The sequence below is a fragment of the Thermobia domestica genome, chromosome 1 (assembly GCF_964235325.1).
Source record: "Thermobia domestica chromosome 1, izTheDome1.hap1.1, whole genome shotgun sequence".
Lineage (NCBI taxonomy): Eukaryota > Metazoa > Arthropoda > Insecta > Zygentoma > Lepismatidae > Thermobia > Thermobia domestica.
In genome coordinates this window covers 197,932,104-197,957,197 of record NC_137454.1, presented here as the reverse complement: position 1 = coordinate 197,957,197, position 25,094 = coordinate 197,932,104, and the positions used below count along the sequence as shown (strand labels likewise).

Here is a 25,094-nt window from a genome sequence, read left to right as displayed (position 1 = left end):
AACAAAGTTAAAAAAAATAGCCAGTGGGTTTTATTAAATAAAATTAGGCTTAACTGGGTTTTACTAAATTTTGTTCGTACATTTAAGTCCGTAGTCCTACTTAAAATACCATTTAACCTTTCATATTCTGCTGTCCACACAAAACTATGAAATTCTCTTGTGAGGCCAAAGTGGTTCAGCGTAAAGTGCTCATCTCTGGCGCATCAGGCTCCTGGTTTGATTCCAGTTCCTGTCAAGCAGGTTTTGTGGTGGATAAACACCATATGCATTGGTTTTCTCGATGTTCTGTCGTTTCTTCCTACTTTTCTCATGTCACCATTATCACTGTATCCTTTAGCCTCAGTGCATGATATCGAACTTTTATTATTATTTTTTAAATGTCGTAGAAAGGGAATGGCATTCGCTTATATCTCAATTTCTAGAAGAAAGAAGTAGACAATTTTGTACAGTAACAAAGATGTGGGTAATTCTACATAATAGAGAATAGGAATTAGATCCACTATTACACTCAGGATTAAAATTCCTGGGCACCCATTATGACTGAAGATCCCTCAAAACACACCAGGCTGAGATAGTGCCTAAGGTTTAAGAGCCAGAGATAAAAAGCAGCCTTACTATCTTAATGTTTTCTTAAGTAAAAAACGATTTTTTCTTGGAAGAAATGAAATGTTCGAAACTTCTCTCTCTCTTTCTCTTTATATATATATATATATATATATATATATATGCATATATAAATTTCACTTTCACTTCCCAATTTGCTTTCTTATAGTAGATTTGACGGTTAAAGTGCCTTTGTAACATACGGTAATTATAGTATACGTCACATATTCCACCAGACATGCAAGAATAATTCGTGAATCCTGATCTGATTGCCGTTCATGTTGAGATGATAAAAAAGTAAAGATATTCTACGTAATACGTTTTCGATTTGTTATTAACTGATATATGAAGAAAGACATTTTATTATTTATTTGTACTAAGACGTGTGTAATACAAAAATAAGGGAAATCTTGTTGTGAAGGCTTTTATTCCAGACTGAGGAGAATTAGGTATAGGCTCATTCCATGTCAAATGAACCAATGCCATTTGCCCTTATGTCATGGATTTTCTTCATATTTTTTCTTTGGATAGATACCCATGAGAAATGACCACAGGAATATTTGCAGATTTTTATCTCCTAAACGGACCTCAGGAAAAATAAATGAAAATATGGCATTTTCCGAGACTTCTGCCGCGGAAAAATCGAGAATTTTTAACATTACATGTCGATTTTTCCGCGGCAGAAGTCTTGGAAAATGCCATATTTTCATTTATTTTTCCTGAGGTCCGTTTAGGAGATAAAAATCTGCAAATATTCCTGTGGTCATTTCTCATAGGTATCTACCCACAGACAAAATATGAAGAAAATCCATGATGTAAGGGCAACCATAAAATCTGATATTGGTTCATTTGACATGGAATGAGCCTATACGGAAAATATTTGAGCTTTCGCTCCCTCTTAGGATACGCATAGCAATGAAAGTGTAATACTAAAAACTCCAAAATATATTATATTTTTGGCATGCATGTTGAACTCCCTTCTCCCTTAGGATACGCCTTTTAGCCAAAGTTACCTGATAGAACCATAACTTTTCAAATTGTTCAACCGTTTCCTCGTGACGCGATCAAATATAACAGGTAAATGTCCTCCTTCTTCCCTTACATTCAATGAGGAGTTGATATACTGAGTTTCATCTTCCTAACTTGACACTATCATGAGATACTCAAATCCTCGCATAAATTTTGATCCCTTGCTCCCCCTCTTAGAATACACATTTTAATCAAAGCAGCATGATAAAAAATACCCAGTTCGAGGTACGTGATAACTATATACAAAAAATTATTTCAAACGGTTTAGCAGTTTTCCCATGATGCTATCACAAACAAGATCTTTTCTATTTTCATACAACAGATTATAATTGAATACTTTTACAGCGAATTTGAATGAGGCAAACAAAACCGTTATGTACAATTCTCAAACTTTTTTTTTTCCAATGATATTCTGTTCTGATAATGACATCTCGATAAATACATACTTTAAGTTAATACATTGAGAAACACGACTGAAGAAAGTAAATTGCAGCTAAAGATATTAAGGTTATTATATCAATCAAAGGTTTGAAGTATATTTTTTGGGGTTTAATATAGGTTTTACTCAAAACCCAGTGGGAATTTTTGGGCTAGGGAAAATTTTAACAACTCTCGTTCAAATAGTGATAATGCAAAACTGAATTTCTAATTGTTCGTCCTTATCAATAAAAGATGAGCTTAATAGGATAAAAAAAAATCCTCTTGAATAAAAGAATTTCAGTTGATTTATCAGAATTATGGAATTAACCGTTTCATTAACAGCGTGCTCTGTTCGTAACGGGGAAAATAACGAAATGTCTTATTACAATTTGAGTTTTATTAGTTTCCACAAAATCAAAATGAACATTGAGGAAGAAAGTTATTTTGATTCCAGTCACTGAATATATTATCAGAAGCCAAGTAAAGTCTACAAATAACAAACGATAACAAAATGTTGGAACCAGAATTATAAGCAGGAGATACAGCTATTCTATTAAGACTTTTCTGAAAAAGACTTCTATTCTTCCAGTACTAGCAGCAGGGTTGGCTGCTTTAAACTAGCTGTTTAAAATAATAATAATAATAATTTAAGCGCCCCCCCCCCCCCAAAAAAAAAAGAAAGAAAAATGCTTTAAATCGTGTGAACTTAATGGTGACGTTTCCACATATCAAACCATCCGCATTACGTTTATCTGCTTTTCACCTTTTAATCAAGGGGTCTCGTGTTCAGTTCTCGGTCGAACCACAACCCATCTTTGAAGTGTAAACCAAGTAGCGATTCGAGGTGTCCCTTTAAGCGAAAGTCTTATCCGAGATAACCTTGGTATTTCATAAGGATGTTACGCCTAAACATACGAAATGAAACCAGATTATATATTTCTACTGTTGTTTTATAAAGAAGCCAAACTTGCCTCTTATTGATAGAAATTGGCAAAATTTAACAACTGCCTATAGCTTCGAACATACACTTGGATTCGACTTTAATTTTATTGAATGATATCTACATACCAAATTTGTAATTTAATACCTCAGTCTTAGCGTAGTGATTATGATATGTTGACATTACAACTTTACATACAAATACATTTAAAGTAATAACAGGATTTTCCCAATGGCTAAAGCGGGAGTTTGGCAATTTATATATAATTCTACTTGCATAACTGTTTATGTTTTTGTCCTTTTGAAATGACTCTTGACAATTATATTAACAACTAAGCCTATGTAAAGATCAGTACAACGTATTTTTATCAGGAGTCCTTAGTGAGTGAGTCGGCAATCGCATTTGTGACCAATTAGTCCCGGTTTTTCGTGTCCAAATGGACAATTTCTCTTGGATGTAAGTCGAGAAGCGGTTTGGATTCCGCTTTAAGCTTATGTGACTCCTTCCAGCATAACCTTGTTGTTGCATAATAACACCAAAGCGAAACAAACTAATTTCTGTCCATATCTAATATAAATACATAGAGTAAATTATTTAAACCAAAAAAAACCGGGTTCTTCGTTTTTTTTTTTTTTTTCAATAAAAACCCTGGTTTTTGCCAAACCTGACTAGCAGATCCACCGGTTCATCAGAATTCGTATTCCTTGAGTAACATTTGTCCTTAGAAAAGCTTATTATGTTATGTTAGCATTTATCTTGCTTTTTAATGGTAAAATTTCATAATTAAATGGAAGATAAAAATCATGTAATAATATTAGCAACTAAAAGTGCTTCACAAGGTTGTACCGATATGTAAGATGATCCAAGAAGACTGCAATGGTATGGTTATTTAATGAAAAGAACAAACGACTATGTGATAAGAAGAGTGATGGCAAGGAAAATGGATGGCAAGAGAAGTAGGGGAAAACAATTTCAGCAAGAAAAGTCTAACACGAAAGAATCCCAGAACAGGGCTTTATGGAGAAGACTCAAACAAGTGAACCCCACGTCAGTCGGAGAGATAAAAGATAATTCGAATTTATGAACACCACAATATAGATTACTTCATTATTTAAAAAATACGAAGTAGAATTTGTAGTTTGATCACTTCAGGATAACACATAATAATAATAAAATCAAATATTAACATAAATGTAAGATAGACACGCTTTTGTCAGTGTATAACTGTAATCTACAAAATCTTCGGGCAACCCAGAAATACAGAGAAACACCCAATCTTCCTTATAGATGAAATTAAATTGAATTTCAAAGGCTGAAAATGTGCAACTGAATCATGAGTCGAAATCAGGTGTCTGGATTAACGTGCTTTTGAAATGCCCACTATGCCCTTTTGAAAATCAGCCACACATTTCCATTCCTTTTATCGCACTGCCACGGTAATCCACACAGCTGCTTCAATTTTCACCCAGGTGAATATGCTTATTCTTTGAAATTCCATGAACAGCTTGAATTTCTACAAAATATCATTAATTAATGTTTACAACCTTTAAATATCATTTCAATGTTCAATACCTTGAGATATTTTGGGATGTAAACCCTAAATAAGGAAAGTAAGGAGTAGTAAAAGAATGGAAAGGAAATAGACGGACGACGAAGTGAAGAGTAATTGTCTAAAATCACGTTCGCTATATTTACGTATGTACCTACCATACCTAACCTAACAAGTCAGTGGTGCAGATTTACAATACACAAGTCATAAATGATAACTACATGGTTAAAATGAGTAATTCTTCATGAAACAGGAATTAACTGCTGCAGATTGCGACCCCGAAATACAAAACTTACGGAAAAAATAACAAAAAAATAGACGAAATTTAAGCATCAGACTAACAAAAAGAGGTAAATAAGGTGATCATTATGGGGTGAGTAATAACGGAAATAAAGAAACTTTAATTGTGTACTACTTGAAGATACGTATTGAGGCCATATTAGATAAATTGACAGTAGAGCATAATGTGTTACAGTATTTCTAACCCAGAAGTATATGCTGCAATAATGCAGAGAAATACATGCTGTAGATGTAGAGCAGAAGCATATAAAGTTGCATGTTAACCAAATATAGTTATTATTTACTTCATGAATGCAGTGTTATGTGCCTCAATGGGACAGACAATACCATGGACATTTATTACAAGTGACAGGACAACTCTTAGTAACTGGGAACGCCTTCGGCGCTTCCCTACGACCACATGGCTTCGTGGAAAATCTGGCATTGCCCCCGTTACCACCTGTCTCTGGCTGGTGCTTTCGGACCACGGTACCCTTACCCACGCGCCCTCAACCCATGGGGTCGAGATACATACTGTACGTACCCCTTTGTACAGGCAAGAAGTGATTTCGTTTCGTACGCATTTTGTAATTTTTGACGTCTCACAGCACTCGTTGGATGTCTAAGGAACATCCTGTTGCTTTTATGTTATGTTTAAAGCGAAGTGAAATCTAAATAACCGAAACTAACTAAAGCTACAGTTACAAACGGTAACCAAACGTACCGTATACTCAAGAAAAAAAGAAGTTTTAATGTTAAAGGCTCCGCACTCAATCCCCGTTTAGTAGTTAGAAGTTTTCGTTACAGTTTGATGTATCAACGCAGCTAAATGTTATTAGTGGCTTAACTCCCAAACCCCCCTCTCTCCTTATATTTATTAACATAATACTTTATTCGGGGGTTGCTTATAATGCTGATCGGAAAGATGAAAAAAAAAGTAAAAATGGGCAGAAATGAAGCTATATCCTCCCGCGCGGTGGTAAGGTAAAGATTCATTGGTTTCGTTCTTTCTGAACAGTACAGAGCTTGCAACACTTAGCAGTGCAAAGGTACTACTTTTGCGCAGTGAAACAATATAGAAGCATGCGTGTTTACTAAAGAACAAAGAAAGTATGAAAATAAGAAATATTTCTGAATAACAATTACAAAGGAAGGAGGAAAAAAGAAGTGCCTTTAGGGGTAAGGTGTATTAAAGCTGTAATACAATGTTGAAAACAAGTGCATGTGGACGTCATTCGGGGCTGCCATCAGTGGAAGATTAGCCTAGATGAGGACTGTCTAGCGTCCAGATTTACAGAACACCGTCAAATTTTAAAAAATGCTTCATTTTGTGCTCTAAATAACTTCCTAAGGCATTCTGCACCCCTATTTTCTTGGCGTATGCCCAAACTGGTGGAGAGGACAAAAAGTTAAATAAAAAGTTTCTTTTAAAATTTGACGGTGTACTATAATCTTCATGACACAGTGATTATATAAATATAGTCTTTGGTCCTAAGGTAACAAATTTTACCCGGAAAGTTTCCAAGTTTACGCTGGGCTATTCTCAAGTTGCCCTGACATTATTACTATACTTAAACTATAATACTTGAACGATATACGCTTGAATATTGATTTGTTTACATTTCAGTAACACTGAAAAATCATGTTCTACAGTAAAGATGCAATTTGAGGTATAATGTTCTTACCAGCCTAACGCTACAATGATTTAAACAGTAAAAGTAGATTCACTATCACCTTCAATAATGCCTCACCTGTTGGCCTTGTTACGCTGCAGGAAGTATTGAATATCAGAAATCACACGCTCAACAAACTCATTGTCTTGCAGACTCAAATACCTTCCATCTAGGAAATTTTCCAACTTATCGTGCACACTATCACCTTCATGCACGCACTCACTCATTCACTACTTTTCAATATACTCCTCCAAGACGTTATAAATTTATTACGAACAAAGTACACAGAAAAACACCATCTGTAAATTTCAGCACAACAACCGGATTCCGCAGAAGATCGACTTACGCAAGGCCATTTCCATCTCAGTATGACGTCATACAAAACATAAAACAAACGAAGAGCGCAAGCGTTGTTAGTAGTGAGAGTATAGAGTTTAAATTCGGAGGGGAAGCGACACTCTTTTTTAAAGGCATTTTACTTTCGAGCGATAATAGAAGAAAAGAAAATGTGATTATCGTGTAAAAAGAAGAAAGAATTATACATTTCAACCGATTTACACATTTCATGGACCCTATATGTTAAAAAGCTATTTTTGATGTCCATTCGTCACAACGTATGTGTTCACTCGTTTCTCTCGAGGTCGTATATTTCAACGTATCCACACCAAATTTTAAAGCTATGTTTTTATAAGATTCTTCAGGGGAAGGGATTTCGAATTTTCTTAGTAACCCCAAAATAAGAGTAGTAGAAAAGTGATTTTTTAAAATTATTTTAATGATTTTGTTGATTTTTCATATATTAATGTTTCATTAGCAACGTCACAGTATGGTATAAGTAATTCCTCTGGAAAAGAATTCAAAAAGGATAGTTTACTCTTTTTCTCATAAACAACTCAGGCGATTTTGATCATATTTTAGAAATAAATACTTCATTAATAATCTGAAAATGTGTCATAACTCATTTATTCCTTACGAGGTAGTTTACTCATACAAGAGAGAAGAAATCCACAAGAGGTAGTTTTCTTTTTTGATGATTTTTCTCAAAAACGACTCAGGCGATTTTCTTCAGGTTTCATTATATACTTTATTACTTCTATGAAAATAACTACAAGGGGTAGTTTATTTCTTCGGACGAAGTTTCTCGAAAATGTCTTATAATTTTATTCGCATTTCACAAATAAATCTTTAGTAATAACTATAGCATAACGTGATTTTGTTTAAGAAATTGCAGTGAAAAAAAAATTAGTGTGGTGATCTGTACCCTTTATCTATTTCTGTTTTATTAAATACATATTTGAAATGAAATAGCAAAAAGATGTTAGTTTATAGGCAATATCTAATACACAAATAGAAAGAAGAATGTGAACACAATAGTGTCTCGGAACATATGGAAAGGCTAATTTTAACAGATTTAATATAAGTACATTATGCTTTATTAACCATGTATATGTACTGAAAAAAAAATTAAAAACTATGTGCTCGATCTTCAGGAAAATGCTGAGAGAGAACTTCTGGTCTGTTTTTTTTTCCTCAAATTTGCAATACAAATTTTCAAGATAACTTCACCCACTCCATATACTGTAGCAGTCCTTTTTATGATTTTCCTTCAGCAGTAATCTCCAGATAGCCTCTAACTTTGTATAAAAACAAGTTTTATTTTGTATTTAACATTCTTTTTATTTTGTTTTTTGCATTCCTTTTTTTTTCAAATACTCGAACCAAATGTTACTATAATATAAAACATAAACGGCGCACATATTCCAATAAGGGGTCAGGAGAAATAAAGTGTGTTTAAATCACTGTATCCGGAACATGCACAATATAACTGACTACGAAAATAGGCCAGAAGCGAATTGTAGTTTCTTACTTTGGGAAAAGGGCACGTTTCATAATCCTTAAATGTCGAAAAAAAGTTATTTTTGGATGTGTATCCGCCTGTTCATCCGTCCAGATGCATACATGTATATTCGCCTAGAGGCCATACCGTTCTATGCATACAAACCAATTAAGGTTTTTGCAATAGTCTGAAGGTTTTCCTTTTGTGTTTTTCATAATCTCTCTCTCTCTCTCTCTGCCCTTCCCAGAAGAGGAAACTTTCTTATTTTATATATATAAATTAAACCCATTCCGGAGTTTGGATCTCTTAAAAGTAGCTCTAAGTAGCAGTATTACAACCCACCGCCCCCCCCCCCAGAAGTCCGTCCTGGATCCGCCCCTGCATCTCCGAAGCGTAATGCTAGATATTTACTTGAAAATAGGTACATGTACAGAAAAAACGACTTTTAAATATTAATGGTTTAACTATTTCTCGAAATGCCTCTTAAAGTTTCAAGTTCGAAGCACTGCCTGCTTACATTCGACCCTTTATGTAGATCAATTATCTATTTGTACTACAACACAAATATTTGAACCTGAAACATACATATTTACTAAAAGGTAATTAAATGTTGCTTATTTAATATAATAATTCGAATATAAATTACTATTTTAAATTTTCGAAAAATCTTTAAAAAAATACTATTCGATTTTATAAGCACAATTACTTTTACTGTTGTTTACTCATATAAAATAATACACTTAGCTTTTTTTAAAAAAAAAAAAAATAGTATATCTCCGCTGAATTAATGGCTAGCGCCCGCACTTTTTGTGCACGAATGGCCCCCGTGTTCGATTCTTGGTAGATTGAATTCATCATAGTGCTTCGGATTTCATCTTAAACTGTACGTCCATGTCTCACATAGCCCCGATGCTGGAAAGGGTTGCTAAACTTAAGCAAACAACTACAATAAAGAAGCAACAATAATCTTTAAAAGTAACATTTTCGATCCTATAATAGTATTTCATCAGACAAAGTAAACATCTTTTCCTGTGACATATGGGTTTGTGTTGATCAGAATGCTGCTAGAGTATCGAAAGTGTTACCTTTAAAGTTTGTTTTTAAAACTCCTACGTAAATGTATTTTCGTATGCATGACATTTTAGAATTTATCAACAAAATAAAATAAATCTTATGTGAAATTCTGTTCTTACAAGTACCCACTATCAATGCGAGGGTCGTTACAGAAATTTTAAAGCTTACCAGGAAATATTAGAAGTAGACATGCAATACTGTTAGGCCGTATCTACTGAACCTTCCTACGATGTCACACCAAATTCGGTATTAATATCGACTTTATTGCTGGTTCAGGTTAATGAGCAAAGTATGACCAAATGCAGAAATTGATGGCGAGAGCAGTTATTGAATATTTCCACAAGAAAGGTTTAAAGTATCAGGAGATCCACGCCGACGTGGTTGCTACTTTAGGTGATTAGTGCCCCTCATATGCCACGGTGAAGAAATGAACAGCTGAATGTAAGAGTGGGAGAACCTCTATTGAAGATGACACTCGATCAGGAAGCCCCTTGGAAGTACTAACTCAGGATAATTTTGGCAAAGTGCATGAATCAATATGAATGATCGGCGAATGAATATCAGGCAGGTTGCTGAGACAATGGACTTATCTACTGCAAGCGTTGACCGAATTATCACCCAGCATCTGGGAATGAGCAACGTTTCTACAAGATGGGTGCCAAAACTTTTGTCACTGATCAAAAGCTCATCAAATGCAACATTTAGAGGGGCAATCTACATCTCTTCAGGACAAATCCAGATGCCTTTCGCATTCGATACATAAGAATAGATGAGACCTAGGTTCGACCTTATCAACCAGAGTCCGAACAAAGTTCCAAGCAGTAAAAACACTCTTCATCCCTCCACTCCGAAGATCAAGTTAGTGCCCTCAACTGGTAAAGTGATGGCTACAGTTTTCTGGGATTCCGGAAGGATAGTGATGGTGGGCGAACAGTGACTGGGGAGTACTATACAGGTCTTCTACAATTGCGAAATAATATTCGACACAAGCGTCGTGAAAACGGACAGCAGTTGTGCTTCTCCATCAAGACAAAGCCTCTAGCCACAAGTCAGCCATCGAAATGGCAGCAATTCACGATTGCGGTTACGGATTGGTTCCTCACCCACCTTATTCACCTGAATTGGCACCTTCTGACTTTCCTGTCTTTCCAAAGCTCAGAAAAGAAGTTGGAAGGTATTCATTTTGACATTGATGATGACGTCATGCCTACCGTAGATAAAGTTTTACATGAATTCAACAAATCTTTTATTTATTTATTTATTTATTTATTTATTTTACCAACGACATTAACGCACTCAAACTACGATGGCCAAAATGAGTTGACTTGTCAGGGGACTATGTTGATGCTGCTCCGTTCATAGGTAGGCTTAGCATTTTTGTAACAACCCTCGTAGACCATACTTGATGCTACATGTCAAAATGCTTGCAATTTCGAAGTTCACTGCACGAAGTAATGTAAAGTGGAGAGACGGAAGTTGCCATTGTTTTAGGTTTAGCGAATTCAGGGAATATGTCAGCAACGATTTTACATTTCCTAGTTAAAGTGTTCAACGTGGAAGGTATGCAAAATGCTGTTATATTTCTCATTCATTTTAATACTTTTAATAATGTGGAAAGATACAGTATGTAGTTAATATTTTAAATTATTACATATAAGAAGCGTTAGCGAAGAAACGAGCTCAACAATGACCAAAAGATGACTTTTCGTATGTTAAAAAAAGAGAGACAAAGAGTCCAGACAAATCTCCTCCGAAGAAAAATTTCTGGCTACTCCACTGCTTTTTTTTTTTTTTTTTTTTTTTTTTTTTGTATATTCAGTGTAATATCTATTTTTGACAAATGCTTTTTCATATTATATCTTATTTGTGCTCTTATTATAGATGCATAAAGTTTTCTCAGAATCCATCAACATAAAATTTTGAATTCGAGTTCAAGTAATTTTTCTCCTTTGAAAGTGAAAGGTCATTTTTTTTATTTGTTCTCAAGTTTTTGCTCTATTTTTTTCTTTCTTTCGAAAATATCAGCTTAAGTTTATCCTGCTCTTTTCTATTAGAGGCAGCAAGTGAAAAGGCATTTAAGTGACGCACAAGTTTGGATTGTTAAATGTTTGTGTACACACAGCAGTATTTTTACCATTGGATTATTTTGTTAATTTTGTCATTGAATAAAGAGAAGCAAAATAACAGGAAAAGTGTTGTAAAACTTTCGTTGATTTTTTTTTTTTTTTTTTTATGTGTTCAGCAAGTGAAATTCCATTCAAAATAGAAAGGTTTGTCTTGAGAACAAGACTATATAGGTGTAAGGAGGCAGCTTAAATTACGATTACTTTTGCAAAAGCCACATTTTTAAGTGTTGAAAGAAAGGCCTTAAGTAAACTGAATCACTGGAACAAGAGAAACATCACTGTTACTTTGGTCATTTGACATCACACATAACTGTAATTCTACTGAGCAATTTCGCTTATCATCATCAATACTAAATACAAATGTCTAAGTGTTGAAGTAATTATTCTATTACCAAATACTGTATTTTCACTTTGCAACTTTTTCTGAGGAACCGTTTATCCAATTTTGACCAAAAAGATCATGAAAATAATTTATGACCCACTTACAATATGTGGCGGACTATATCGGTCAAAGCCAAAATTAGAAAATATCTAAACTTAATCAGAGTGAAGGTGAAGGGCAACATACAGTACTTTTATAGTGTGTGAATTCAACATTTGTCCGATGGGGGATGAATTTTACCCATATACGCATCCAGTCATCTCCTATCTCTCTCTCTCCCTGTATGTCTATCTACGTATTATATATAACAAAGTATATAACATATCCTCTAATAGTGTCTATCATGTATTTCTATACGTATCGTTATTATTCTCTTCGTATTACAAATACTGCATATAGATGCTTCTAGGTGAAACTATTTCGCCACCCTGATGATAGGAATAGCAGAACCAAACATTTGGTGACTTTCCACCCTTTTCGATTCGATCCTATTTAGTTTGCTCATGGCAAAAAGAATGTATTTTCCGTATGAATAGATAAATATTTCAAAAAACAAAAATGTGTGATTTTAAATACTACAAGTAACGCTGCGTAACGTAGTTGCTAGCCCACTCGCTTTTGCTGCGAGTGGTCCCGGGTTCGATTCTCAGTGGAAACACTCGGTCTGAATGTGACGAGATCATCCTGAGTAAGTTTTTTCTGGGTTTTTCTTATTCATACCAGGTATATGCCGGGATAGTACGTAACACAAAGGTCCCAGGGTGCTTCCCCGTTTTCCCGGGTAATGTCATCATGGAGAGACGTCATCCCTCATACGTGACGGGCTAAAATGGCCATAGATGCTGATAGCCACGAAATATATCCCTAATTCTAACAACTACTAAAAGGTTAGGAAGCAAGATGTTTCATAAACCATTTTAACACTAAAGCGTAATTGTGCATTTTTAGTTTCGCCACACAAAATAAAGGTTTTCCCCCTGTTTCTGTGTTAGTCATAACGATTCGAAAGAAAAAAAACTCTTATCCATAAGCATTCTAAAGAGGGGATTATCCCTCCCAGAGATGAACATTTTGTTTTCCAAAAGGAATCCATTTTTTCAGGGGAAAATCCCTGGGATTCCCCCGTCAAATCGCACACTGGCTACAATTATGGGACTAGATACAAATGACATTTTTTTTTTTGTTTGTTTGTTTGCTTGCTTGGTTGAGCAAAACATAATTTTAACTATAGTTTGTTATTGGATTTTTGCGTAATTTATAGTACTAAAAACTACAAAGACAGTTATTGTGACTATATTTTATCAACAATTTTAGTCCATTTTGGTAATGAGCACTACCCGTATTGAAGAGAGATTATTGACCGTGTAGAATAGCTAGAATCAATTCAAAAAAGAAAAAAAGTGGCGAGTAGTGCTGGATTGTTAATAATACTGACAATCATATTGTACGTGTAGGATACCCTAAAAAAGTGTTGACGATTCTCACCGGTTTGGAAATTGCAACAACCCAATTGCGGATGTTCGGGTTATGCAACTTATTTCAGACTGTGTCGCAATAGTTTGTTTCAGATGCTGGTCAGTACCAGGGCATTGGTGCAGAAGGATATTTGCGGGGACTCAATCATTAAGTAACTCTGAAGATATAGCAGTTGAAGCTTCAAGACGATAGACATCTCCTAATCACCCATACAACAAAGGGTCCCTTGAATTGATTCATATTGTAAAACTTTTTATAGGTAGAACTAGATAATAAGCCTACAGTCAGATTACAAGATCTTTTGACTTCAACATAGGCATATGGCACATAAAGTTTTGAAATTAGAAGGATAAGTTATAAATCTTGGAATATTCTGGTACATTACATATCTGTATTTATTACAGTACAATGAAAGCAAATTAACATTCGAAGTACAGCTCGTTGTTAGACTGACTGCAGCAGTTTTCCGATTTCATGTTGAAATCACCTCTTGTCTTTAGAGACAAAGATGCCAGTAACTGCTCTTTCCATCTCCTGCTGGTTCGTAAAATATCATGATTTCAGGAAGTGTGTTATAGGCAGAAGGTATAAGGTCAGGACTATATGTCTCATGTATCATCACTTCAATGTCATCAAGTTTCTACATTTTTGTTGCGTTTTCCAAACCAAGTGTGTTATCCTGTTGCAACAGGGTGTGCTTCCGGATCACCAATGCAGAATATATTTGGCATACTGCAGCATAAATCAGTTCCAACTGTTCGGCATAAAGATCGGCATTAATGGTACGACCACTAGGAACAACTCGAAGTGAATTAGTCCCTCGTAGTTCTCCCCTACAGAATATGACTTAATGTTCGAAACGACCCTGTTTGATGACCGTTTCTGGAAGTTGGTCCTTGCTCAAACACTGCTTTTGCACATTCAGATTTCGGAGAACACACATTTTTCTTCGCATGTGACAAACAGTTTCAGGAAACACGGATCACGCATTCGCTATACAGTCCTGGTAAGACTCTTCTTCAATCTTCGGCGAACCTTCCACTGAAACTTCTCTTCCGTCCGCTATTACCCTTCGGTGGTGTTCTTTTGTCAGGAGTTTTGTAGGTCATCATCAGCTTGGACACTTCCTCACAAACCTCACACACTGGGCACTTTAGGTACACTTGTGTCAACTAACCCACAATTTAGCCTCTTTTGAACTGAGACAAGTCTTTCATTCTGAATCACCAGTGTCTACCTACTTAAACAAATGTCTTCGTTCTACCCTGCCTGATGTGCTACAGACAATCCACGGCATACCATCAACAACAGACAAGCGCTGGAATCCATACCCAGTGTTACTACTGCACACCTTGCGTGTTACAAATTACAGGCGTTTCCATCATTTAGACAAGTATATGTATGTTGGTATTATCTGAAAACACAGTCCAAACTTCACAATTAACGATTGGTTGGTTAATTTTGAGTTCAGTGCCTTTTTTCAGCGCGCAAAGGCTATATGAGACGTCCATATACAGTTTCAGCGATCATTTCAGACGATAGGAAATTTCAAAACCCAAGGGATTAAAGTAGTGTTGCGAAAATACTCGTACTGGGATTGATCGAAGATTTACCCGGGGAGGAATTTCTTAGCTCTAGGTGGAAATTTTTCCTCAGGCAAACCGCTGAACTCATAACATAAGATTCGAACCCACATAAGCTCCCAGAGGGAACAAAATACGGGTCTCTTGCGCTTTATGCTAACCGTAAAATTATAACGGAGTTCAAATTATACAACCAAGAGTACGTTGATCAGTTCAATCAAGGGACTACATACTACAGAGCTAGGAGGATCTATCCTCTTTTGAAGGAATTTAAAGCGGCACAATTTAGTCAATAATAAAAGACATTTCCACGAATAATATTTTGTTGTTTGAGTTTAGATATCAAATTTCCATTCCATACATTTTGCATTGTATGTGTAACGTAAAGCTGACTACTAATATATTTTTTCGATTTCTGAATCTCGTAAGCTCGTTCACTAGTCTTCATTATTTTACAGTATTTTGTATACAATATTTAAAAAGAAAAATCTTTTAAAAAAGAAGTAACTTTTTACAGTCGTAATTGATCCATCAAACGAATGATGACTAAGATTTAAGCCTAATCACGTGCTTTGTTTTAATCTACTGTATTCATTAGTTTTCTTTGTTTGTGTTAAACATGTGTACTCTGAAATATTATAAGTACAGGGTCTTCGAGAAATACTGATAGAGCTTTGTGAAGCTGCTCTGTAGGAGTGATGGCACTTGAATGGTTGAATGACACATTTTGTTTGGCAACTCAAATAGTTTATTCAGAACAAAAACAAATGATGTCCTGCCAGAATTCACTATACACACAAGAAGTGTTCATTTGCATGTCAGTATGTTTCTATATGTATACCATTTACAGCATAGCACATGTCCAGGCGATAATCAACTTCACACTAGATCCTGTCGAGCATGTCTGGCGTAACAGTGCTTTCAGATCGTTCACGTTATCGATTTTAACAGGGTGCACAATCTATTTTATAAAACTCTCCAAGGAAAATACAATTGTGTGAGGTCGAGGCTTCTTGGGGGCCGAGGAATGGATTATTGACGTCCGATACATCGATCTCTAAAACGAACACCCAAAGCACGTGAAACAATGTGTCATTGATTATCGACTAGACGTGTGCTGTGAATGGTGCACATAGAAACATACTGGCATCCAAACTCACTTTAACATGTTTCTTTTCATAGTATCATGATTTCCGGTAGCACTGCATTTGTTTTAGTGTACAAAACAAACGGTGCATCACTCAGCAATCACTGCATCACAGCACTCGCACTAAAAATAACTATTATTTCTCAAAGATCTCGTATTTAAAATTGAAAAGACGTCTCCCTGATTATATGGATTTAAAACACCAAAACAAACAACTATGTAGCAATCGTGACGTCATAAATTTTCAATCAGATGATGCAAGTAGTGTGATGAGAATAAATATATCCATAGCTCTTGGTTTTGTTAAAGCTCGTGTGGGTCTGCCTATGTTCAAAATATTTTATCCTATCTAAAAACAGAATGGTAACAGCTGCTCTTGGGATTCGACCAATGATTATGCAAAATATAGAACATTCATATCAGAAACAATTAGAGGGTTCTGAGGAAATTATGAACTTGACTGCTTAAATATAAAATGAAACGTCTTATCTTTTTCTCTCTTTCACTAATCAAAACATTTTAACTTGGCAAATTACAATCCATGATTATTCTTAACTTATTGGATTCTAGGTATGGCCGTAACAATAGGAACATGGGTTTTGGTGTACCAAGAGACGTTTGAGACAATACTTTTGGACATAATGAGCACTATTCGTTCCAATGATCTTATGAATATATATCTAGTTTGCATTTAAAACCAAGATGCTTAATTCCTTATTCATAGCATGTTCTTTCAACAAATGATCGGAAAATATACAATGTATTTGCTTTAAGTATCATATATTGCGTCTCTTGTTATTAAAGTTACTTTGCGAGGAAACATGATATGATTTCTGTATAGTACTTTTATAGTTTGCTTCGTAATAAATAAATTACTTGTTGAAAACAATCGATTATCATTAGATTAAATAATGTCCCTAGATACAACAATCACGTTCCTTAGTACATACTAAGTACATACGAACCAAAGAGACAAAATGACTTCTCTGACAAAAATAGCTCTGGTATTCTTCTCATTGGTGCAATTCCTTTGTAACTTTTACAACAAGAAGCTGAAATATCAAGCTATCAGGAACATATTTATCTTTTAGCCTTGCACAAATATACCTACTTCTGTAGAGCAAAATATAGAAATTGTTCCTGGGATGAGCAATTTTCCCTTAGTAGAGCTTTCATTTTTTAAATTTTCGCAGTTGGTATGCTTTTTGGCATCTTAATTTCAGTTGTGGATCCAATTTTTTGAGTGTCAAAAATAATTTAAGCTATTATATATATATATATATATATATATATATATATATATATATATATATATATATATATATATATATATATATGAAAGTATAGTAAACTCATTATATACCTATCATAGCTTGGGTTCTAGCTGCTAGGCCTACATCTTTCCTGAGAACTAGGCCTACATCTTTCCTGTCAAAGAAAACCGAATTTGATCAATTTGTTTCGAAGTTCTAAGAAAAAATAAATAAATAAAATACGTATGTAGAATGTGTATATTCATTTTTGTTCATGGCTGTACAGGGAAGTGAAAACTTTTTATATATAATTCCAAAGAAATATCTAGCACCAATTTTACAATCGTTTCCTTGTTTAATAGCTGTCACAGTGTCGCATAAATAACTACGCACGCTGTAGGCGTATTCTATTTTGACTCTTGAAAAGTGTTTGTGTCACAATCTTGGCAGCTTTTAAACGTTCTGTGTTTGCCTGGTAAAAACGTTAAAAAAAAGTAAATTTCTGTCATTTGGAAAGGTACAGAACTTAACAACATTTAGAATCAAATGTAGTAATTAAATGCTTATATTTAATACGAAAAAATAACAAGTTAAATATGTACTCACCACTATCATCAAATGCAATATTTAAAAGACAAAGAATTAACGGAAATAGCACTTTATGATTGTTGCTAACACTTCAGCTATTGTAGACTATAAACATATTTGTGTGAAGGCCGCCAGGTACGGTACTTCCAGTCCACAAGATATCATGTGTGATCCAGACAAGCAACATTTCAGACGTAAGCTTATAAAAACTGGTTCTGAATAAGAAAGAGTGGGAGTGGTCACAATGTGAAGGAGAACTTAAATATGTTAGTCAATAGTTTTAAAGGAACACATTTGTCTGTAAAAAGCATTAAAATATTACATTGTTCCCAACAAGAATAGTGAAAAATATTCATTATCACATTTTTTTATGAGCGTTTTTCCGTCATTTGCAGTCACACAAATTTAGAAGCTTCCATGAACAGTTGTCCTTTGCAAATTACTTCCTTTTGGCATAAACACTTCCCTATTTATTGTCAATTACCTGTAATCTTATTTTTCTTCTTCCCCTGTCATTAATGTTGCTATGAGACGAGAAATAAGGTTTTCTTGTCTCGTCTCGTTAAGTTTTGTAGAATTCCCTTGACGTTTCGATTCTCGAATATTTTTTTTCCGGAAGGTTTTTCTCGTCTCATTTCGAAACTTTTTCTAATCTCATTTCCTGAATTTATGTGTAAAATTTATGCCCAAGATTTAAATGCGGGATATTTTTTTTTTTTTTTTTTAACTGTGGAATATTTTTCTATGCGAAAAACCACTGGATATGCTTTTCTGCTTCAAGTTTGAGGCAAACGAGGAAAATAATATGATAGTTTCTCTTTGTTTTCCATGTCGTTGTATTCGAGCCGTTAATGTCATTCTGATTACACCTGGAATTAATGTCAGGTTGCTTACCGATCACTGTTCTCCAACTCGATTACTGGAAGAGCTGCAGCCTTCTTCCAGTAATCAAGTTTGACGACAGTGATCATCGCGGAAACAAGCAGTAATGTGGCAAAAAGTCGCAGCGTAACCACACGTCATCTAATTAAAAGTTACCTAACCAATTGTGTTCTTTCGCGGGCTATAACCCGAAGAAATCTAGTTTAGAGTATGAAATGTACAAAACAATAAATAATTTATGGAAAAGAGTTATCTTTATACCAATCTGAATAGTATTACTTAAATTCATTCCGTACCTCTTGTCAAATTGCTGATTGTGAATATTCTGCATAAAATTATTAAATTTTTGATAAGCACATTTTAACTATGTCCCTTCTGCGTGCGTGGTCTCGGTTTCGATTCCTGGTAGAGATACTCAGACATGGATAAAACCTGAGTAATCGTTACGATCCTGTTATAAGCAATAGGTTTCGTCTCATAGCCTAAGTGCGGAAACAGACGATAAATGCCAGTCAACCAATCCAAACTACGATTCCCATAATCGTTTTAGGTCAATGTTTAATGTTACTGTTTTTGACCTTTGCGTGAGAAATTACGTATAAATCACTATTTTAGTCAAATGAATATGGCTTATAAGGTAAGAAATGAAAATTTAATTACTAAAATTCGGAGCGGGATACTCGGTTCCATTCCCGGTGGGAACTCATGCGGTTTGGATCCCACGTCTCACAAAGCCTCGCTGCTGAAAGAAACATTAACCCGAGAAAGCCCATGCTAATTTTATTCTTAAAAGGCCCAAGGGATGCCTCTGCTGAGACTCCCTGCTGCATATACAAGCTACCTGAACCCACTGCGACCATTTGTATTTTCCGTCATTAATAGGAAAGGCTAGTCACTACTTTGCTATGAAATCATTTGTCAATGGTAACAAAAAATAAACAGTATCAAATAATTAGAAAAGTACATACTTCAATTGGAGCCTCAGAGGCACCCCTTGGGCCTTTACGTTAGTATAAAAAAATAACCTAATTTTTTCTGAGGTAAAGTAGAAAAATGCTTAGGAAACGCAATCAGAGGGTGTATTTCAAAGAGATAGAAGAATTCTAGAGCGCAGGACACGGGACGAAATATCTATTAAGAATAATGTCATTAAAAGTTGACCAGGGTGCCTCCGAGGCACCCCTTGGGCTGTCTCGGATTAAACTCAAAATCAAACCAAAATCAAATTAATTACTAAATTGAAGAATCCATAGATAGATGTGTGATAAAACTGATATATAATAGTCCTAATGCTAGTATAACTTATACTTCGCTGGTGAATCGAGCGAAAAGTAAGAGAAAGATCTTCGTGATTTTATATTGTTCGTTATCTATTGAAATTGAACCCTATAAAACGACCATAGTTTTGTTCGGTTCGTTTGTAGTTTAACTTCTTTTTCTGTACTGAATGTGTACGAACTTGTGCATGGGAAATCAAGGAATGGACTCTAGCGCCAAGGACATGCGCTCTAACCATATAGCTACCACGAAAGCTCTATGGATCATGTTGTATGATAATTAGTATTATGGACTGAAAAAAAAGTAAAATTTAACTAAAATTAAAAACAAAGATAACTATTTTGATTTGTAATTATCTTATGTTGTTTTCAAATTGTTTTTGTTGCATTTTGATTGGACTTTATGTTGTTAAAAGAAATGTCATTTTTAGCAGAATGATCATTCATAAGAAGGCATTCCCACTGTATATAGATATCGTAAATGAGCTGTAATTATGAAGACATAAAAATCTGACCACATTCAAGTCTTGTTGTTTCATCTGCGTTAGTCAGTATATTAATTTAAAAGCTGTATGTAACGTTGTGCATCTGGTTCACTTTTCTACATAGAAGCAATAGCTCGTTCTAATCCAGGATCTTCCAATTAGGATGGTGCTCTTCCAATCAGTGAACGCTCTGCCTATTCCACTGCGTTGCCTTAGGCATTGCTTATTCAAAAATATTAGTCCTACATGTATATGCTCAGTCTATTATAAAAAGCTTAATTTACGTTATAGGAAAGTAAACAGTATAAAGTGTGTGTCACACACAGATGACGGAACACCGAGGTGGATGTACGAGAGGCCTAAATGAGAGATGAGGCATTCTCGTGCTGTATGGAAAATGGCAGGATAGAAAGGGAAGCAAAGATAAAGGTTACTTACTGTCTTCTACAGCATGCATTCATAAAGGAAGGTCAAATAACAAATATTTAAAGTATGACAAAGAAAGAAAAAGTTTTCGGGCCTTTTAGTGAAAGTTCTTTACTGAAATATAATTTTTGCGGCGTCCTTGGCGTGATAACTTTCTTTTTTTCCCCCTTTCTTCTCAAGTTTCACATTGAACATTGAGGAAATTTGATTATAAAGAAATGCCATGAAAGGTCACGTTTGAATAGCAGCAGCGGCATGACGAACTCAACTGCACCTTCCTTCAACAGCATCTCTGTATGCATGAATAGCTTGAGTAGGTCATTGGCCGGGAAAGAAGTAAAGAATACACGATAGTCAATACAAGTGATTGTTCCGAAGGCTATGAGATGGATGCAACAAGTAACAAAAGTATATTGTCTTCGGTGTTCATTCACAGTAAAGGTTCAATACCGTTGCATTGTATGTAAAGTATAAAGATTATCGAGATTGTAAGGTAGATCTTATTCTTCATTATTTTGACGAGTGTGCCTATATATCTACAGCAAGTTAACACAGCTACAATCCTAGCGATGATAAGATAAAAGATAATGAGAATATACCATATATATTACAGTTCTCTCTATAATCCGATCCGTCCTTGGTCCGGCATTTTCGGGTACCCTACTCCAGTTTATTCCCTTATGGAACCTTATTTCAATAAGCTTTTGAAATTTATAATACTCTGTGTTTCATGTTCATATTTAAATTCAATTTATTTTGTTGTTTTATTTGTCCTTTTATAATAAAATGTCGAAGGAGTTTATTTAGCAGTAAACAGCTTGAGCAGTCATATATACACCAAGAGTAAATGCAATATTTAAAAAGTACATACATATACATAAATTAAAAAAAAACTTGCGTTAATAAAAGCATACAAATCATGCTGCAAATACAAAATATGATAAGAAAATATATTTAAAAAACATGTTTTCTTTTAAATAACAAATAAAACAAATCATGCTTTAAAAACTAAAAAATAATCCTGTTTTCAAGAAATTTGCCTTTTTTTAAAAAAAAAATCTGCATAACTAAGAAGAAAAGCATAGGGAGCACTATCATATATTTATAAATTGATTGCATATAAAAAGCGTTCTCAATGCTTTTCTTTCGTCATGCATAAATAGAAATTTCTTTTCAAAAGAATATTCTTAAAAATATGTATTCTTTTAACTTTTAGTATGTTTTTTGGTTATTTTTTAAATATTTTAATTTATTTTGTTTTATTTTCTATATTTCAGTCATAATTAAATACATGTTCTATCATTGTAGAATTTTATTTCTTTCCTTTTCTACATGCTGGTCAAGACTCGGTGTCTTGACAGTATAGTCTATTTAAACAAAAGATTCAAAAAATATCACAAAATGATCTTTTTGATAAGGTAAAATGACGCAATGAGACTAAGAATAAAAATGCATTAAGAGGAAGGAGTGCGCCACAGCGGCCGGAATATTGGTGTTCAATTTAACATGGGATCTCAACCATTTTTTTAAGGCAAATCACGGTTTCATTTCGTTCTTTCGCAAAAATGTCTCAGTAGCGCACTAAATATGATGCATCTCATTTTAAAGGTGCAATTTGAACGCTGTGCGTGATATTTTCTTCTTATAAATACAGATAATTATAATCCAAATTCCCATAAGAAAATGATCAAAATCAGACGGAAAAGTCTTCTGTTTTTTACAGTAAGGAAAAGAGCTAAAAACTCCGGACTTTTTTGAGAATGGAGTACAATCTTTGTAATTGTGCGCTACTGTACTGTTTTTTCGCTGTTTCCAAAGACATCCATTTCACAATCGATGAGAAATTATATCCTTCATAATTGAATCTACAAAAATCAAAAATCAGATTTTTTCGTGTTCACGTACTTGGCCGTCTAACTGCTAGATGGCACTATAGTCATTCCTCATCCCACTTTCCTTCTCAGCGGGAGCCAGTCCTTTTGAAAATCTACTTTGAACTTCTTAACAGGGGCGGGAGGAAGGAAATCATTGTGAAGAACGGGAACTTCAAACACGAGGAATGGCAAAATTTATGACCTCTTTGGTTGATGGTTTCTGTTTCAGCAGTACAGTGTGTTTGTAGATGGTTTCTGTGAGAAGAAGTAATTTGTGTTTGTAGCGATAAAGTCAACCTTTCGACAAAAATTTGTGAAGGAGAAGCCGAACCAAAGTCTTCGTTTATCTATTCCAAGAAAGAAATGAAAACTTCCTGCAGGACTAAGAATATACATGCAAGAGAAAAAATAAGATACATTATTATAATCTTTAGGACAGATTAATTCCCAAAATATTCTTTGTTTACCTGTCAAAAAATCAAGAATAATATGGTATAAAGCTCTTTCATCAGCTTCCATCGTACAACATACTAGACACACACATTTATATACATACATACATGTGCGGCGGATCCAGGATATGATCAAGGGAGGAGCTAAACCATAGTTTGCCTCTTTATCCAGAGTAAACAGGATTGAAGCCCATTTTATCCAGTGTATACCTGAGCGTCAAGGGGGGGGGCTATAGCCTCTATAGCCACCCTTGGATCCGCGCCTGTATATGTATACTATTTACAGTGCCGGAGTTACGTGTAAGCTAAACAAGCTATAGCTTAGGGCCCCGCTCTCTTGGGGGCCCCAAAATCTAAAGAAAAACTGGATTTCTAAAATATAAGAAAATTTAAAAAAATAAAATAAAATTTATATATACGTAGCAACAGTGCTTCCTGCTGTGTAGCCTACGTTCGTGTAATTAATAGGGCTCCTTCTACCAGTCTGCTTCCTAAATTATCTCTAGTTTCTTCATTGATGTATATAGGGTGCCTATGTTCATCTGGACACATAAAGGACCCCATTACCTTCAACAGCTTGGGGCCCCACTAAACCTAAATCCGACTCTGACTATTTATGCATGTTTGCTCCCTCTTTTTTCGAAGCAGTGTTTCTTTGATATTGCTTCCAATTCCGGCAGGTTTTACCAAGGGGGGAAGAGTCCTTATTCATTCCTGGCATTCAAACTAGGGACTGGACTACTTGCTTCCAACATTCTGTCCCCCATGTTTCCCGGTCTGAATCAATTGTCTAAAGCCCATAAAACATTCAAATTCATATGTAGATGTTGCTCATCAGTGTCGACACCTAAACATTTCTCAATCAACGGTAGGGGTGTTTGGTATCCTCAATCTGTCTCCCTCTTATTAGCGGAGCGGTAGTAATATTCGGTAGTAATTCTTTTTTTTTAAAAAAAAAATGCTTTTTAATGTATGTAGTAACGCATAGGAAACTAAATTTTAATATACCCTAGTAGTATAGAAACGTACCATACGGTACCTTACCAAAATAAACACCCTATGCCAAGGACGCAAACATTAACAATAATAAAAAAAGATAATAATAAACATTTTAAAGACATTCTTTCATTAATCAAGTCGCACTTAAAAGTTAAAAAAAAAAAAATGTTTATGCGTGACTAAAAAAAAAAGGGATGCGCTCTCATATAGGCTTACAGTTACTTTATAAATTCTTAAAATGACGCGCTCCATTCTTTTTATTTAGTCTTGCATAAACAAAATTATTTTTAACTTTTTAGTGGGAATTTATTAACAAAAGAATATCTTTAAAAGGTGTCTTATCATTTTTTTAATTCGTTGGACACCTTTTCCAAATCCTAAAGTGATATGCAACCAGGGATACCAGGGCTGGTTAAAGGCTAGTATTTATTTTAGGATAAGGAAGTTGAAAATAAAAACATATTAAAATTTGCTTTTAAAATAAATAGATATATTGCAAAGTATGAAAGTAAGAATGGAATATTGTATTGTCACCGGACTTACATCGCTCTGCAAGAGTTCTTAGTTCTATGACGTCAGGAAATAAGTTCAATTTATACGAACACTTATTTAATGTTTGAAACAAACACCTGTTACATCCTTGTACACTCATGTCCAAAATGATTGTCGCATATCTATAACTGTCTTCTTGTAAAAATATCATGTAATAATGATTTTGCAGGAGACTTTTAATACTGATA

At 34.6% G+C, this 25,094-nt stretch overlaps 1 protein-coding gene across 3 annotated transcripts in view; it reads right to left on the bottom strand.

The window, feature by feature from the left end:
• LOC145692692 (uncharacterized) overlaps positions 1 to 25,094 on the bottom strand; it is a 180,533-nt gene that overhangs the window by 78,980 nt on the left and 76,459 nt on the right. The window contains exon 1 of one of the 3 annotated variants that reach the window (XM_081768095.1): positions 17,978 to 18,115. The exons of 1 other annotated variant lie outside the window; for it this stretch is intronic. Coding sequence is in view for 1 of the 2 variants with exons in the window: in XM_081768085.1 (XP_081624211.1) it covers positions 6,572 to 6,720 (149 nt within the window). In the remaining variant the exon portion in view is untranslated. Of the gene's footprint in view, positions 1 to 6,571; positions 6,879 to 17,977; positions 18,116 to 25,094 lie in introns of those variants that run through there. One more of the 3 variants, XM_081768085.1, reaches the window with a different exon arrangement.